This window comes from Nicotiana attenuata, chromosome 3 (assembly GCF_001879085.1).
Source record: "Nicotiana attenuata strain UT chromosome 3, NIATTr2, whole genome shotgun sequence".
NCBI lineage: Eukaryota > Viridiplantae > Streptophyta > Magnoliopsida > Solanales > Solanaceae > Nicotiana > Nicotiana attenuata.
Genome location: NC_031991.1, coordinates 10838055 through 10857662, shown reverse-complemented (window position 1 = coordinate 10857662; position 19608 = coordinate 10838055). Strand labels below are relative to the sequence as shown.

Here is a 19608-nt window from a genome sequence, read left to right as displayed (position 1 = left end):
GATTAAAGCTCAAACTCAATCAAAGTGCAGTAAATTTGAGTGTAATAATCGACTAAAATACGTAATTATAGCCTATCATCACAAGTCATTTATAGATCCTCTTAAATCAAGTGGTAGTGGAATTTTATAAGGCGCGGAGAGTTCAAACAGTCAATTCCTTTAGATATATTCTATTTTGACGGCTAATTCTATGTGCAGGGAGGGCCTAGAAAATTATATCAATTTCTAGAGAATCTTTGTCCGATTTTCATGAAAAGAATTACAAGTTCTCCAATAGTTACTCTTTAGCCCAAAACTATTACTAATATCTTATTTGTATTTTCTTGATGAATGCTCTCCCCCTATGTCTCTCTTTAGAGAAATTATATCCTGTTATGATGATATTTTCTAAATTTTGCTTGTTTGAAGAGGGGAGAAAGACTGCCAATGAATCTTTGACACAGTGTTGAGATTGCATGGGTTCAATTCGTTCTGATATGCATAAATTGGTCCTGGACTCCAAGGTTAGGCAATTATGCATATATATAATATATGTATGTGTTGTTTGGATCCTATACACGGACTTTGTAACACTCTCAATGGTAAATAGTTTTTGCATCGTTAACAAGATATTAGCATTCTTGATCAATTCTTATAGTTACGTCACAGACATGGGCGGACCTACGTTGCAGTTTGAGGGGTTGCAGTTTGAGAGGTCACGGGACCTTGTTAGCCTCGACAAAAACTTTGTATATATATATATATATATATATGGGACCCCTTAAATATTTTACATGTGCCCTCAAACACAAAAAGGTGGATGGGAGAAGTGATTGAGTTGGGGGCTTAAATTCCCTCCTTTGCCAGATAGTGTGGGTTCGTTCATAAATATTCTTTTTCTGCTACTAGTGTGGGTTCAAAGATATCTCTATGTTCGGTAATTTCTTTTTCTTTAGAATTTTTTTTTGTTTATACTTGGATGATAAGTCATCATAATCATTAAGTTTTAAAGAGTTGCATGTCAAATTTTATCGCTAGTGTATACAGTGGCGCTTCCGGCGTTATCTACTTTGGCGTGAGAGGCCTTACTAATTTGTCTTCTAGGCTATGTTACATTGAGTGCAAAATGCGTGTGCTCGATGTGAATGTTCTTTTTCATATAATGACTTTCCACTGCCTTTCCAACATTGGATTCTTCTAACATGTTACATGCACCAAACTTTTAGGTACCTGTCAACTTTGGAACCTAATAGTCCTTGATCTAGTCGCGTTAGCTTAACTTCTGTTGTACTCAGCTTTGGCCCATTGTCGTACTAAGGGAGTTTAACACTAATATCATATTTGTCATATCCTAAGGCTCATCTCACTTAACCCTGAACTATGGACCAAATTCCTGTTACACACTTTTTGCGAACAAAAATCAGCTTACACACTCAACCTTTCTAAAGTGTATCTAAGACACACCACTTTCTTTTTGACCAGTTTTTCAAAACGTGTGTAATATCACGCACCAATAATACTATGCCATGTGTCATTAATTTTCAAAAATAAAATAATAAGCGCGTAAAACTGTAAATTTTCTGTCCCAGTCATCAGACGTAGAGGCCATTCATAGAACAGCCACTCTCAACTCATGAAGATTTCTGAAGAGCGCATTGCTTCATTTGCATTTCTCATACAAGATTGTCAAACAAAATGAAGACAGGCTCGTTCAATGCCAACACTTGTCATCCTGCATGCAATCCATTTCCACTGTCAACAATCAGTATTACAAACAAATAGTAGTCAATGTCCGTATAAGCCTTCTTTCCAATTTCCACTTCCCTAAGAAAGAAAGATACAACTAAAATGAAGAAACCTTCAAAAGATTGAGGTGTCTAATATCTCACTTTGTTGAAAATACAATAAAACCACTCTAAATGAGATGCACATTGCATGTGTCGCTATAAACCTTTGATATGCATTCAAGAAAATAATTCGGGAAATAGTATATTATATTAAAACAAAGGCATCATTGAACTGTTGGACAAAGCTGTCAGTGGTCTCCAATTGCCAATCTAACTACCATAACAATCTTGCAGTTGTCCCCTATAGGACCACAAAACAACAAGAACTCAACCCCGTTTTTGCACTGAAAAATATCATAGTCCAAATTTGTTGATGAGTAATATACAACTGCAGGAAAATATAGGTATCATAAGTTTGAGAAGCTAGTCCCAAGCACTAGTTACTCCAGGACCATATCCCCCGCTATAATTGCCATAACCACCACTGCTGTTACCTCCATCATAGTAACTCACACCACCTCCACCACTTCTACTGTAAGAGGAATCCCTCCTGAAGTCACGCCCACCAAAACGGCCTCCACCAGACCGCTTGTTTCTACCTCCTCCGTATGAACGGCTAGCATAACGAGTCAGCCATTCAGGTACCTCCTGATTAGCTTCTTGCATCAGGTCAGCTAGGGGCTTAGCCATTGAAAGATTACCTTCATTAAAGAAAGCAGTTGCTAATCCTGACTTGCCTGCACGACCTGTCCTGCCTATTCGGTGCACATAATCGTCAATGTCATTAGGAAGGTCAAAGTTGATAACATGAGAAACATGAGGGATATCAAGGCCTCGGGCAGCCACATCTGTCGCAACTAAAATTGGGGTATCCCCTCTCTTGAATGTTCTTAACGCTTGCTCCCTTTCCTGTAAAATAAACCCACAGGTAATGTTGGCTATGAAGCTGCAAAATAGTGTATGCGAGTAATAGTTGGTGCACCACAAAAAACGAACTGAATTAGAAGTATCAGGTACATGTGTTACGTGCGTGAATGCCCCTTTTTCTCAATATATTATACAATCACTATGCTTCTACAGCTAAAAGTAAAATATCTACACATGCTTCACGCACACATTTCGATGCTTTTTATACTCACATGCATACACATATCTGTAAAAGCAGACAAGAATATTGGATCACCTCATCTTTGTTATATGTTAAATAGACAGTATTGAAATTCAAGCACTGATAGCAAGATATGGCACCATTTAATCACTGTACTGGAAGTGCAAAACAGTGTAAAAGGTCATATTAGAAGATCGAAGATGAAATGTTTTGATCTACCTAACAATACCTAGACCTCGCCTACCTGCTGAGTCCTATCACCATGAATGGCAGTTGCAGGAAACCCATTGATACACAGCCAATGCTCCAATGCATCAGCACCCTTCTTTGTTTCGACAAATACCAAAGTTAGAGCTTGCTGTAGAAAACAATAACACAGTCAAATTGCCAGTCAATTTAAAGCTTAAAGACTCCACTTTGTGTTCCATTATCTATAAATCTTACAATACAACAGAATCTATGTTCAATGAAGCCGCATCAAATAGGGAAGAGGATGCAATCATGTCAGTGGAAGACACTAAAGCATTTTAAGAGAGAAGAGTAATTGCAAAACCAGTCAAATTAAAAGAAAACTCATGCAGAATGAAAATCTATGAAGACTCCAATCTAGGAAATTCAGCATTTGCATCTATAGTATGTAAACCAACAAAACCAATCATGGATAGAATGAGCAGCTAATAGTTACCAGGTAGAGAACTTTATCAACAACAAAAAAAAAATAGTGACCAGGCAGAGAGGTTTTATGCTAGTGCTTGTACACACAGGAAAAGCAGAATGCCAACATTCTCAATTCTCTGCTATGTTCCTAGGACTAGAAGTCCTGATTTCTTCTCCATCCAGTCAACTGCTTGAAGTGCCTCAAATATGATCAAAGTAGATGAAAATAACTGTTAAAGCAAGAGAGAGCTAGTGTAACATGCTACCTTGCTATGAACCCCATTAGCCATCTGTGCATGAAGTAGGTCCATAAGATGGCTTCTCTTATCACCATCATGAACATATTCAACTCGCTGAAGAATCAAATCGGTACTCGAACCAACCCGTCCAACTGCCAAAAATATGTAGTTTGCAAGAAAATCAGATGCCAGTCTCTGCATTCCACACACAAAAAAAAAGGAGGGTTAGAGTCATATATAAAACAAGACTATGACTGCTCGGAAGACTTTACTCACTGCAAACTCAACATTTTGCAAGGCATATTTTCTGCAATTGCAAAAAGAAAGGTGGCATAGTGTACCAAACAATAACAAGAAAAATTGGCATATTAGAATTCAGCAAGCAGGGAATTGGATGGGGGAGCGGGTTGGAGAAAGAAAAAGAAAACGTTGGAAAATTTAGTAGAAGTACAAAGAAGCCCAAACCATGCTTTAAGATGATGTGCGTAATTCCAAAAGAAAATGCAAGTAGCAAACACTATAGTAACAAATAATAACGTTGACTGAAAACAGCCCTAGTGACTACAAGAAAAACCTGAATCTCCTTTGGGAATGTGGCACTGAACAGCATAGTCTGCCTTTCACCAGGTCGAGGCATATCCATTTGCTCCACTATCCTTCTGATTTGAGGTTCGAATCCCATGTCCAGCATACGATCTGCCTCATCAAGAGCTAAATATCTAATCATCTGTAATGAAACTTTTGCTCTCTCAAGTAAATCAACCAGTCTTCCAGGAGTTGCCACAAGAATATCAACTCCTCTCTCAAGCTCTCGGAGCTACAGATATGTAACAAGCAATTGTTTGAGCAATAGTGTAAAATACAACTTTATTTTAATGTTGAAGAGAGTACTATTTTATTGACATTGTAGGAGAAACAACATATACAAGAGGTGTACCAAAAAGTAGAGAATTTACACAACTTCATCAAAAAGTAGAAAATCGACACGAAACACCACTTTATATTCGAAGGTTCAGGCTTTGAGAGCAAATCTAACAATGAAATCACCGTAGTCAGACAACTGAATATTTCTCAACACTTCTACCGATGTTCTGAAACCTCTTTCCTGGGTGGGTTGCAAATCACCACAGTCAGACAACTGAAAATATCTCAGCATTTCTACCGACATTCTGAGACCTCTTTCTAGGATGGGTTTCAAATCACCATCGTCAAACAACTGAATATTTCTTAATACTTCTACTGAGTACTGACATTCTAGGACCTCTTTCCAGGGTGGGTTTCACTTCGCCGGCATACCAAATAAAAGTAATATTACTAGATTTGATTGTTTCAAGTCTCCAAAACTACTTTTCAGTGTATGACTTTAAAGTCCAACTACAAGACATTGCACATTGTAAAATTTGAAAGCAGAGTTTCAGTTGAAACTGGACAAGGTAGAGCATCAGGTGGTGGTAGAAGAACATACTATACCATTTACCTTCAAACAAGTAACAACAAGGGGGGCCTGTCTGAAAATAGCAGGATAACAAGAAGCGCAACAAAAGAAAATTTGCAAATTGACCACAACATATGAATCAGCGCTATGCCCATATGTACCAGAAGATAAAGATCTCTGTTTATTTTGAAACAATAAATAAGAACCAGAAGATAAAAATCTTAACTTTCAAATGCATTTGCATAGATTTCAGGATCTAACCAAAAAGAATATGAAAGGGAAGTTCATATCCAAAGCTACCATTTTACCCCAATCAATGCAACTCAAAGGATCTCACTTGCCCTAGACAATAACATTGAGATCTTCATGGGACTGTCAAGAGTCTTCACAACTCTTTCTAAGATTCTTTATCAAGGGACACGTAAAGACCTTTCCCATTGATAGAACAGAGGGTCCTTCCTTAAACAAAGACAAATCCTTAACGTAGATTACACTGCATCTGTGGAACAAGTTCCCCTCTTTCACCATCAAATGCATATCAGGACCAGAATGTTGAGCTAAATAGCATAAAACAAACTCTACAAATTATATTCTTCTCTAGACTGATGTGCCTATAGAGCTTCTTGGTTAAATTCTGATCAAATAAATTTTGTTTTACAACTTTTTATACAGGATGGCATCCCAAAGGTACCAATATCTACACAATTTTTTCACATTTACCTAAACTAATAGAATGTCCCTGAATGCGCTGTTGATGAGTTGCATCTAGCAAAGCCACATTTTGCATGACTAGTGCTCTCCACATGTCCGGACTCAAAAACAACTGGTATTTAACCATTTTCAGAAGAAACTGAGATGCACTTTCTCTTCCCATATTTCCTGATTACTATGTTGCGCGGACTCTCCAAAATGCTGCCGCACCCGTGTCGGATGTAAGACTGAGTATATGCACTGTAATTTTAGGTAGCATGAAAAGAGCGAAGTTGAGGTGAGACTAGATAGAACTGTAGTGCCAAATTTTTTTTAGATATCTAGGCTCATTATTTCAAGAGAATGGAACAAATAGATGAAGATGTTATTACAATCAAATGGTTGAAATGGAGAAGTGCTACAGGGGTGTTATGTAATAGAAAGATGCCTACCAAGGTGAAACGTAAGTTCTATAAAGCAACTATTAGACCTACTATGTTATATGGTAGTGAATGTTGGGCTGCTAAAGTTCAAACATTTCTACAAGGTGAGTGTTGTACAGTTGTAGAAATACGAATGCTAAGACAGATGTGTGGTCACACAAAATTAGATAAGATTTAAAATGACCACATTTGTCAGAAGGTAACCTTCTTAGCCCACATTGAGGATAAAATAAGAAAATGTCACTTGAGATGGTTTGGTCATGTCCTGTGTCGACCTACAGAATTCCTGGTCCATAGGTGTGAAACCGAAGTAGTGGAAGGTGTGAAAATAGGATGGGGTAGAGGTAAAATGATATGGAAGGAAGTTGTCCCCAAAGACCTACAAATCCTTGGAATCGGTGTTGACTTAGCTAAAGATAGGGCACAAAGGAAAAGAAAAATCTATATAGGTGATACCTACTAGTTGGGAATAGGTTTTAGACTTGACAAAGAGCTTATATTATCATTATTATTATTATTACTATTATTTATACATATTTATCTTTTTTTATTTTATTTTGGTAATAATGATGATGAGTTGAGCTAAATGAAAGGGACGAGGAATCATATCACCCACCCCAACTTGCTATTAACAGATAAATCTATCTGATTAAACCCATAAGACATTTTCAACCTCTAGCATCTAATAAAGTGATACTTTCTTGCTGGACTAAATCACAAATTAAATTCATAAAGAAAAAAAAAATCAGTCTCCCTGAAGTATCTACAACCTCTGTGCATCTTTGAATTTCTGCTTTAAAAACTTACAGGAAAACAAGAAACCATGCTCCTCTATCCAAAATCCTGTTTTTAGTTGTCTAGATACAGAGTGCCACTATCCAAACCAGATGAGAAAATTTATCGTTCAACCTTGGGCTTATCAGCATTGAAACATACACCTCCATTGGATTGAACATCGACTGGTGTAAAAATAACAGTGTTCTAATCATACAAACAAATGGAACTTTTAGCCAAAATTGTCCCTTATGTTTAGGGATAGGCTTAACTTTGTCCTCTAAATATAACCCTAAGCACTATTTGTCCTTTAAGTTTGTAAAACTTGAGCACATTTAGTCTCACAAACAAAGAAAATCCACTTCCGTTAGAAAACTAACAGCAGAGCACACTGTGATCTGCACGTGATGCTTAATAACCCATAAATCGTCGATATTCATCCCTTTTAAAGGACCCTTCTTCTCGAATTAACCTTTGCATCTCTGTTACAACAGTAAAAAATCCCTAGCCTTCTTGATTTACATTCAAGTCTTTAATACTTTGGTTCATCCTAGCAATGATTATTAGGAGCAGCGGCGGAACAAATCCTAGTTATGTGGTATTTTATGTGCTCAAGTTTAGCTAACTTAAAGGACAAATAGTGCTCAAGATTATATTTAAAGGACAAAGTTAAGCTTACCCCAAAAGATAAGGGATAATATTGGCTAAAAACTCCAAACAAATGCAACTATTTCAAAAGAAAAGTTTGTTTGCCCTCTGTTTAAGAACCACTTAGTGATACTTTTTAACTGTCATCAAACAAAAATTCACAAGTAACCAGACAATCAAAATGATCTGCAAGATATAACTCATTATCCTTAAATTTTGAACAGTTTAACATGCACCAAAACAGAGAAGACGTGTAAAAAAAGATATAACTAGGAATGGGTTCTCATCTAAATAATTGACAGCAACAAGAAGCATTACATATATTCAACTTTCCCTCCCTGAACACATAGGAGAAATATTAAATTCACCAAAAATGAAGCAAGCATGAAAGAGGTTGCACATTGTAAAGTTAAAAGATTTTCTGTTTAACCATAGTCCGTAGATGTATCTCATGCTTCACCTGTGCATTTCATTAGATATATATTTTTTTCATATAACGGTGCTGTTCGGACAAACTTGCACGCACCTCAACTATTCCACCGGGCAACCTCCAACCATCTCTTCCCACTTTATTGACCACTAGGCCACATCCTTAGGTGCATTTTGATTAGACTAGTTTTAATTGAATGATGCACTAAGGCGGTGCTTCAAAAACGAAATGTGCACAAAAAAGGCAAGGCTCATGGAACTGGAAGTGAAGAGAGAGAGAAGTGAAGCGCACACATCTTTGACGTGTAGTGCACAATTCATGAAAGCTTAAAAATACCAAACGCATATGACATAGTATTAAAATTAATCAAATTTCAACTAATAACTAATTTCAGCATTCACTACACAATAATATTGATATTAATCCACCTCCTCAAAGATAAGATTCGAAGAATAGACATCTCCTCATTGGGATCACTTTGTGAAGCACACACTTCTCTTCGCCCATGAAGCAATAACCCATAATAACACTGCACTAAGGAGTCATCTGTTATGCTATTTATGTTTATGGGAGTAAAATGCTTCTAGATTCAGTTTATATGCATCTTTTCGTGGACATTAAAGAATGCACGGTGTCTAGGTCAAATAAAAATCACAGTTATTAAAAGAAGAAAAAAACCAGAAAATGACCTAACAGGAATCATCTACTTAACAAAAAGATACCTATTCATCCAACATCAAATGCAAAGTACCCAAGTATATCACATGGACATGTATTTGTTTTCCTTCACACATATGGAGAAGGGAAAGAGGGTAAAAAGGTACCTGTTGATTAATTGGGGCTCCACCGTAGGCCACGACCACTCTAACACCAGTCTGATATGAAAATTTTTTAGCTTCCTCATGTATCTACATGTAAATGCAGCATACAATTGGAATTAACAAACCTAAAGGTTTTCAAGGAAAAAAGGGATAGAAAGATCAAGAATGCATTTCACAAAACTGATCTAGTACCATACCTACCTGCATTGAGAGCTCTCTTGTTGGTGAGAGAATAAGAGCAAGGGGAAACACTGTCCGCACCCCACGAGGCCGTTGCGAAAAATCCCCCCTCATGATTCCACTAATAATAGGGAAACAAAATGCAGCTGTCTTGCCGGATCCAGTCTGGGCACAGGCCATGAGATCTCGCCCTGCTAAGGAGATGGGAATTGCATAACGCTGGACAGGAGTCGGCTTAACATATTTGCACCTCCTAATATTCAAGTTGACGGCCTCCCCTAAATCTATCTCTGCAAATGTGTTAACAGGAGGTGGCACATTTTCTCCACTTGTTTCCACTGGAATATCCTCATAAGCATCAAAATTGATACCAGTATTCTCCTGATCAAATGATTGCTCCAAGTCCACATCTGCATCATTACCAAAAGGATTCACTTCCCGCTCTCTACCCCAACCACCGCCTCTGCCACCCCAACCACCTCCGCTGCGGCCGCCACCACTATAACCTTGGCGTCCGTAATCTGGCCTAGAACCACCCCATCGAGACCCACTAGTTGGTCCATTGAATCCTGAACGGTCATTACCAGACGGTGGACCACCCGGTGATGGAGCTGGAGGCTCCGCTCCCATTGGTTTGTTGCGAAGATGTGGTGGGACATAAGATGATCTCCTTGTAGAAGCAGAAGCTCCACTCCCACCGCTAGGCCCAACATTATCAGTAGCTGTATTCTCAACAGAATCTGCCCACGAGTTCCTCATTATCAAAATTTTCTTTTTTCTCCTAATGCACACAGCTCAAAATCCTAATCACCAAACCTAAAGCTGACCCTGACACTGATAACCAGAAAATTTCAGAAAACTTATTCTCAAAAACAATCTGCTCAGAATGTAACAGCAGTCCAAACCTGAACAAAAGAAACACTTAACACTATGATTAACACCACAAAACCAAACACAATCCAAAATGAATAGCTCTAAAGACGGATCTAGGATTTGAACTGTATGGGTTTGTGATGCCACTGAATCCACCAACCATTTGTGTTACTTGGTTTGAATTAAATACTTGTGCCTATTTAGTAGATTTTTCAGCACTTAAACAGAGTATGAGCAAAAGCTACTGTTTCGACTGAACCTCTAGTTTATATGTTACATCAGCTATTTGACATGGCATCATCTAGCAAAAGAAACTCAAAAATTCGACATACCTATATGCGGCAAAATCAGATTAAGCTAACACATGAACACAAAAAAAATCTGAAATCATGAATGCATCAGCAAAAGCAATGCATTAATAGAACAAAAACAGAATGAAAATACCTAAAACATAAACAGAATGAAAATACCTACAAATGTAACGCCTAAAAATACAGGAATGAGATCAAATCAAGCATTAACACACACATAATAAAACAAAACAAACACAGAGAGCCACATATATATGGAGAAAGAGAAGAAAAAATCAAACCTTGTAGAGAGAGAAAGAGGAGAGGTGGGTTGAATGAATGGAGAAAATAGAGAGAAACCCTAGATAGGGCTGACAAAGAAAAAGGAAGAATAAGAATTTTCGGACACAGAAGCAAAACAATCGGAGAGATGCTTTTTTTGTGAGATTGGATTTCAGATTGACGGCTTATAGTAACCTTAAGGAGACCCCTTTTGTCCTTGTAAGATTCAGATTATTTTGCATATGCTAATATGGTCTGTATGTATAGTGTCTACAAAGTCTTACCCGTTTCAAACTTCTCAACTACCCTTGTGTGTGGTTTTTCTTTACTTTTCTTTTCCTTTCCTTTACTTTTGAACTTCGATATCTTTTTGTTTTAATATTCCTAATTTCACTTTTACTTCTTATATTATGTATTTGATGAAAGTTTGGAAGAGTAATTCTTAATTTGGAAGCCTTAAGTTGGAAGAGTGGATCAATGTTTGACTTTTGTGTAAACGAGTTCGGACTGGAGATTTAGATATTCTAGTAGGCTCGTATAACTTTGGTCTTGTACGTGTGTTTAGTTCGGACCTAGGGTGGCCCGGGTTGATTCGACGCTTCTATTCGAAAGTTGGAATTTTGAACTTAAAAAATTTGAAGATTTTGGTTCGAAATGCGATTCTTGGTTTAATGTTGTTGTTCGTATTTTGAGGATGTGGATAAGTTCGTGGAAGGTATACGTACTAGTTAGTATGTTTGGACGGGGTCTCGACGGGTTGGGTGTGTTTAGGATCATTTGGGTCTCTTTGAGATTGCTAGTTCTTGCTGGTGTCAGGTGTTTATCACGTTCGTGAAGAAGAGAGTAGACGGGAGGATTTTGTTCTTCGCTTTCATGAAGAGGTGGTATGTGTTCGCGAAGTAGGGAGTGGTCGGAAGAGATTTAGCTTCGTGTTCGCGAAGTGCTTCTCGCGTTCGCATAGGAGGATTAGCATGTGGCCTTCGCGTTCGCAAGGGACATGTTGTGTTGGCAAAGAAGGGCCTTCAAGCGACTGAAGTTTGTGTTCGCGAACGCGAGGCTGAGGTCGCAGTCGCGAAGGGTAATGCTGTCAGAGGTATTTTATGACCAGAATTTCAGTAATTGCTCATTTTCACTATTTTGAGTTTTGGAGATCGTGAAGAGACGATTTTGGAGATGGCTTTCACCCATATTTTGAGGATAAGTAATTCTACTTGAATTTGATTATATATCTTGATTCCCCATGGATTTATACACCTTAAACATAGAATTTTAAAGTAAAATTTGGGAATTTTATCTACAACTTAAGAAAATATATTTTAAGATTTTGAACACCAATTTGACCTCGGATTTAGAATCTAATCACATATTTGGACTCATGGGATTATAGGTCAGCGGGCTTTGGTCTTGGACTCGGGTTTTGACCCCGTGAGCCGAGGTTAACTTTTGTTGACTTTTTGAGATTTGATTAAAGATCAAAACTTTATTGTTTGGAGCTGATTTCTATAGCTTTATTTGACCTTATTGAGTATTATTGGGCCACATTTGAGTCGGTTGGAGATGATTTCTAAAGGAAAAATATTTTTGGAAGATTCTTTTGGCTTGCAAAAGTAAGTATCTCGCTTACCTCGACTTGAGGGAATATTTCTCTAAAAATGAAATTATTTGCTACGTGCTATGTGTTTTAGGAGTGATGTATGTGCGAGGTGACGAGTGTATATGCGGATACCGAGATTATATCATGTCGGGGTTCGATTTTAATCTTCTTTATGCTTTGATTGGATGTGTGTTCTTCTTGACTCTCTATTTGATATTTATGACTCTGTGGCACAATTATTCATGCTAAGAGATTATATTTTATCTTATGACATCTTATTTGGGCCATGTGAGCTATTTTTGAGATTTGTTGATATACTTGATTCGACCATAGTCACATGTTATATTATAAACATATTCGCACATGTTATTCTTGTGATATGCCTTAAAATATTATGACTACTTGAACTTCTTTATTCATGTTAAAGATCATGTTTAGTCTTTTGATGCTTAATTAGACGTGAAAATTATTTGGATTATAGATTAGGTGTTGGGACCGTAGTCATACGTTACACCTAGGCGTACATCATGCCTAGAAATCATCTCTTGTACTCATGCATACATCCCTGCATGGTTATTTTTCTTCTCATGTGCATTATACGTGCTTATCTCTTATTTATATGCATACAACTCTACATATGGTTCTCTTATATGGACTAGGGTTATGACACATGAGTTGCCGGTGCAGTTTAGATGATTGTGGCACAAAATTTCTGCCGTGTGTTTATTGTGATATTATTAGTGAGCATGGAACGTGAGTTATCCGTGCAGATTGATATGTTAAGGCACGTGAGTTGCCCGTGCGAGCAAATATTATTATTATCACACGAGTTGTCCGTACGAGACGTGAGTTATCCGTGCGAGTGATATTATTATTGGTACGTGAATTGTCCGTGCATCATGTGAGTTGTTCGTACAATGCTTGGATTTGAATCCGTCCCTTTGGAGTCAGGTGATCACCTTTGTACCTTGAGCCCTGAGAGCGTAGCGTGTGTGCGATGTATATGTATGGATGTTGATTCTGTAAAAAAAAGGATTGATTCTTGAGCATGCATTGATATCCTAGACTCGTGCAGAAACATCTATACATATAATTGACATATGTATAGTCATGTATTTTCATATGCACGAGGCTTGTTAGCTAATGGTTGGACACTTGGAGAGTGTCGGATTTGATGTAATTGTCGAGACTTTATTATATACTGACACTTAGTCTCATGTTAGATTCGTATAAATGTTATTTGGAATTTTTTAAGAAATTGGATCTTTATCATGCATAGTCCCTTTTAAGATCATGTGAGAGTACTTGAATTGGAGCTACTTGGTGCAAATTGTATTGATATGCGAATTTGGTGCATTTGGACATGCTCGATTTGGTTATTTAAAAAGCATGTGATAAATGGCCAAAATTATATATTCTTTAGTGTGTTTTCATCTCATTTGTCGTATGAGCTACGGGAGATTACATGGGTTTTGAGGTAAAACGTGTTTCTTGCATGTAAGAGTAAGTTTGGATGATAAGTAATCAAAAGATATCAATTTATTGCAAAAAGAAAAAAGAACTGGGAGCTCGTCTATTCTCGCGCATGGCACGAAAACAGATGCAAAAAATGAGACAATTGAATGCACAAAATAGTGAAGTGAAGCGAAGGCACGGATCACTTCGCGAAATGAAATTTTTTTAAAAGCTGTCTGTGTCTATGGTCGCGCTCTGCGTGAAAGTTGACGCAGATTGCAGCTCTTCTATCCGAGATTGGATTGATTTGTTCCACCTCATAAAAACCCTAATTGATAAATACATCCTAAAACGTCCTTTTGAAGGGGGGACACTACTTTAAGGTTAGACTACACCTTTGGAGGCAAGAATACACTATGAGCATTCCTTTCTTCTTCCTATTTTCCATTATTGGTTATGATTTTAGTATTGTATTTCAACATACTATTATGAGTAGCTAATTTATTATTTTGAGTTTTGATGGAACCTTTCGGAGGATGAATTCTTATTACATTTTAATATAATTTAGCCTTTTAATTTCTCTACTTGTTCAACTACGTGTTTATTGTTGTTGATTGAATGACCATAAATTGACTTTGCCTATTTATTATGTATTGCTTGGGAAATGGTATATATTTAGGTGGTTGTTAAACATCACTCCTAACATATGTGAATAATCAATATGGTGGGATTAAAGGTGGGTTTAGGAATAACAAAGCCTTGATGTGATCATGGTGAGTGGTAAGATGGTGCCAGCTAGCATAGTTCAGAAGAATATATCTAGTAAATTATTGTAGTTGCGCGGGAAAGAATTAAGACACATGAAGTTCTCACAATCAGTAGAGAATCTAGGCAAAATTATAGGAGACATAGTAAGAAGGATTCCGGTAATTGGGGAAATCATACTCTAGGCCTTCTTAATCTTGTCTCCAACCCTTAGTCTCTTTAGTTGATAAATTTCTACTGCTTTCTAGTATTTTGTTAGTTAATTAATTAAAATAAAATTATAATCTTATAATTAGAAAATTATTTAGACTTGTGTTTCTTAGTGATATTGAACAACTGTAGCTAAGCCTTAGTTCTCTATTGGATTCGACCCAGACTCTTAGACCGAATTATATTGCAGCGGCCGCTTATCCTTTTTAGGACTAGAGTTGGGCATGATCAAATTTTGGCACCATTACCGGAGAACTAACAATGTAGTTGTTGCTATAAATATTGTGAGGGTTCAAGTTTGAATATTTATTTTGTTTTATTTTATTTTATTTATTTTATTTTATTTGTGATTTGAGAAATGTGGCATTTTGGAATTATGGGGGTCCAAATGTTGGTAGTTCTACTTTTGATCTTTCTTATATTGTGAAAGAAACCACCCGTGTCAAAATTATCAAAATATTTCCGGAAACGAGTTATGTATACCAACTCAATCTTATGCGTGAAATGTGTATGATGTATGTGGTGGTCAAGATAGTCACTTTTATGGTTGTCACTTTTATGGTTGTGCTTGTATATCTTATCCTCCCCCAAACTCGTATTATGACGGTTATACTTTTCCTCGTGAAGTTAGTAAGAATAAAGAACCAGGGGATACTGACCTAAAGGAGATCTAATGTGCCTTGCGAAACAAAATAATGAGACACAATTACAGATACAAAGGCAAGAGGCAACTATTCACAACTTAAAGGCTCAAGTGATTCAATTGTTGGAAGATTTTAATGTTCAACAAGCTAATATTGTGGATAGTAGCAGAGAACAATATGATTAGAATCAACAATTGACACACTGATGGAGGAGCTAAAGAAGTAATACTAGAGTCGGGCAAGGAAATTGAGGATACAAATTTAGTTGACTCTAGTGTCATTGGTGTTGGGGATGTTGAAAGTCCTGAAGTTCATGCATTTGAGTGCACTGTTCCTCACTCCAAGAATTTTTCCACAATGTATTTGGATGATTATATGAAAATAGAGTCATCCGAGCCAATAGAAGAGTCAAGGAATAAGGAACAAGGTGCCTACATTATGAAATTTTCGTGTCAGCAAGACGGGAGTACATACCTCATATAAAGGCCAAGAAGTGTAGAATACCACATTGGTTGCTTGGCCAGTTAGATTTATTTCACCACCCCCTGGAGCATAACCGAAAACTTAAAGCCAAATTAGGGGTTTAATTTATAAGCTCGAGGTAGAGGCAAAAAGTGATTCACTTCGTGCCACGACGTTAAATCAAGCGCTTGTTGGGAGGCAACCCAACCTTACTGCTTTTATTTATTTGTAATTTATTTGTTATTTATTTTATTATGTTATTTTTGTAGTACTGTTTTGATTTTGTAGGAGTAGGAGCATGAGATGTAAAGCCATTGGAAGGATGCAAAAGCAAGCTAAGTAGTTGGAACTCGGTGAGGGGTGCCTACACAAAGGACCAAGACTGAGAGAAGGCTGAGTACTCCATGAGTTGTTAATGCTCCGGCCTTGAGTTTCTTTTACCCTTTTATATTTATGGTGTATATTGGGGATAGTGTACACCGTGCATAGCGGGATCTTAGTGCACCGGACTGCCTTGCCACATTGGGGATAATGTATAATTTGAAGTGTGGGGTGGGAAGGTTCTCTGAATAATTTTGTTCTCTTTTAGTTTAGCTAGTTTAATTAAAAATGAAAATTTTGAAAAATAATAATTAGGTAGAAATAATACCTCTTGATTTTTCTTATGACCACTGTTCTTTTTCAAGGGATGACTCTTTGAACCCGGTAGTAGTTATTGTTTAGGTAGAATTTTCAAAAAGTTTTGGACTTCCCGATGATGGACTTCTTAGACAGTTTTCTTAAAGATATAAAGTCTAAAGAAAAATACAAAAATATTTTATTTTTTTCCTTTTCGAATTGATAATAGAATGGGAAGAACTTGAGTGTCTATGTTGTTAACATGGTTTATATTAGGGCTTAAGTCCGGAGCATTTGAACCGAGTACTTTCTCTATAATTTCTGTGATTACATGCCTTGAGAGTATATGTGGCTTTCTTTTGACACTTAGTCTCGTCTATTGACTCCTGTTATTAAATCCTATGTATTTGGATTATATGATGACTGTGCTAGTTGCTTTAACTTGAAAGTCGGGTCTGAGCCATCCTGAGTGAGTTATGTATATTGTGTGAGGTGAAATTTTAGTTGTACTCTGTGCCATCTCTTGATAGTCTAGAACTTTCCCCGTATGTGAGTCGAAGAGAAATGATTAAGTGTAATTTTAGGAAGTGATACAAGTGTTTCCTTGATTGACCATTTAGCCTGTTTGTTTATCGGTGCTAATATTATCCATAGTCAACCCTTTGAGCTTGTAGACCTTTTCTTTGGCACTCATATTACAGCCAATCCCCTTTGTTCTTTATTAAATCTTGTTAAATCTATACTTCCAATAGAATAGCAAGGGAAGAGATTTGGTAGCTTTTGAGTGGAACCATAGAAAAGCCAAAAGGTATATGTATGTATTGTCAAGGTCACTAGCCAGAAATACCAACTTATAGAGGGCTTGAAAAGATTTTTTCTAAAAAAAGATACAAGAATGCCACAAAAAAATACCCCTCCAATTCACTGATATGTGCTAGTGATTGTGTAGATGTGCTTAAAGTCAATGGACTATGTTATGTATGGTTTCATAGCGATGTGTTGAGTGATCATGAAGATGATGTGCTTAAAAGTTAGAAGTGTAATGTAATAAAAGTGCTTTGGAAAGTTTGTTGATACCCAATTTTTCCCTGTATAATTTACTTTCGAAATAGCATGTATATGCATATATAAGCATAGCTAAGCTTTTTGGCATTTTTCAGAATTTTAAAGTTTTTAAAATCAATTTATTGTCCATTTTTAACAGTATAAAATCAATAGTTATTCCCAAAATTATCATTTTTGATGAGTAATTTATTTTTGTTCTCATATTTATACTAAATATAGTTAAGGTAATTTTTATGTATTTTTACAAATTTATTTGGTATTTTTAAGCTAAATTGCATATAATTGCAATTATAGCCTACTTTATAATTAACATCATTTTATAATTATAAAATCACTTTTAGCATTTTTACATTAATATTTATATGTTATTAGCCCAGTACCTTTAATTTATTTTCAAATCATTTTTTACTATTTTCATAAAATAACAAAAGGGGAAATTGACTATTTAACAAACAGCCCTTATTATTTCAATTATAGCCAAATTGGCCACACCCCTATCAGATTTTTAAATGGCCCAATACCCTATTTAAACCAACCCAGCCCAATCCTCAAAATAACCCGGTCCAATCTTTTTTTAATCTGAGCCGTTGATCAAATGAGATCAACGGCCCAAATTTAATTCCCATAATTAAAATCAATTACTCCCCCCCCCCCCCAAACCCCTCCATTCCTTTGAGACCCATCTCTCTCTCTATATCGTCTCTCNGACACGAAATCTTTCCCTTTAATTCATTCAATAAACCTCCACAATCGCCCCATAATTTTCTTACCACTTCCGGCATAATACACCCCACACTTACTCCTTTCAATGTTACACATGAGATACAACACCACCATATAACAACTACAACCATACCACCAATCAACTACACATCAACAACCATCAATTACAACATCCCAAACCTAGGTTGGGCTTAAAACACCGCAAAAATATACAACATAGTACCAAAATTTTCGGCCAACACATGACCCAATACCATACTACACCATAAAAATCTAGTTTAGGCCTCCAAACTACCAAAACAACTTCACAATTATTTAATAATGGAGACCCAGTTAATTTGGCACCAAACAACCTCATAAACATCAACTACATAATGGCAAGCATAAAAGAGAGCAAAAAATTCAAATTATTACACTAATCCTAACTAGGGTTTAAGTGAAACTAATAATTTAACAAAATACACTACTTAGAAGAGAAAGAAATAGAGAGAGAGAAGAATAACTTACATGAGTTGAAGAGAGGGAGAAATGGAGGTGTGTTAATGGAGGTTGGGGAGGAAGGGGAGTGAAGGAGAAGGAAGAGAAAGGAGACTGTGTGAAGAGAGAGAGAAAAGGAATGGGATGAGGGGGGGGGGGGAGGCGGAATTATTGGTGTGGGAATAGAAGGGGGGGGTTTGATTTTTATTGAGGTTAAAAGGTGTTGAGAAAGAAAAAAATAAAATTTTACGTACCTGGCCGCGTCTGGGTCTGCCGCGATCGCGGTAGAACCGCGAGCAGTGAGGTTCCGCGAGGCCATTTGACCGCGGTTTCACTGCGGTCGCGGTAGAACCGCGGTCGAGGCCCCTCTCTGATTCTAACGCCCATTTTTTTTTTTTTTGAATAGACTACAAAGGTTACAATTACAACAATGTCATGGGTTGCCTCCCACGTAGCGCCTGATTTAACGTCGCGGCACGACTCGTGTGAGCGCAATTAAGGTTCGCTCGACCTCTGGGGTTCATTCAAATGCAGCTCGGTCATCTCCTTAGGCTCGTTCATACCCACATACAATTTCAACCGCCCATTGACTCTAAATGTACGAGAGTCATCTTCAGTAGCAACTTCCACAGCTCCGGATGGAAACACTTCAACCACGCGAAATGGTCCAGACCACCTTGACTTTAGCTTACCCGGGAACAACCGCAGTCTTGAGTTATAAAGCAATACCCTGTCCCCAGGTTTGAAATTTCGCTCAATGATGTTCTGATCGTGAAGCCTCTTCATTCTCTCTTTATACAGCCTTGTGCTCTCAAAAGCAAGATACCGGAACTCCTCTAGCTCGTGTAATTCAGTGACTCTTGACGTGCCCGCAGCTTCCAAGTCTAAGTTCAGCTGTTTCAGTGCCCACCACGCTTTATGTTCAAGTTCTACAGGTAGGTGGCAGGCCTTCCCAAACA

At 37.2% G+C, this 19608-nt stretch overlaps 1 protein-coding gene across 2 annotated transcripts; it reads right to left on the bottom strand.

The window, feature by feature from the left end:
• LOC109223301 (DEAD-box ATP-dependent RNA helicase 37-like) lies at positions 1771-10909 on the bottom strand. Of its 2 annotated transcripts, none has more exons than XM_019387560.1 (7): positions 10657-10909; positions 9213-10096; positions 9015-9098; positions 4345-4587; positions 3798-3965; positions 3119-3232; positions 1771-2675 (listed from the first exon to the last, which is right to left on the bottom strand). In XM_019387560.1, the coding sequence occupies exons 2-7, from the start codon at positions 9948-9950 to the stop codon at positions 2190-2192; spliced, it is 1833 nt and encodes a 610-aa protein (XP_019243105.1). In that variant the 5' UTR covers positions 9951-10096; positions 10657-10909; the 3' UTR covers positions 1771-2189. The 2 variants fall into 2 exon arrangements, with proteins under 2 accessions (XP_019243105.1, XP_019243106.1); XM_019387561.1 differs by having other exon boundaries at positions 9213-10025.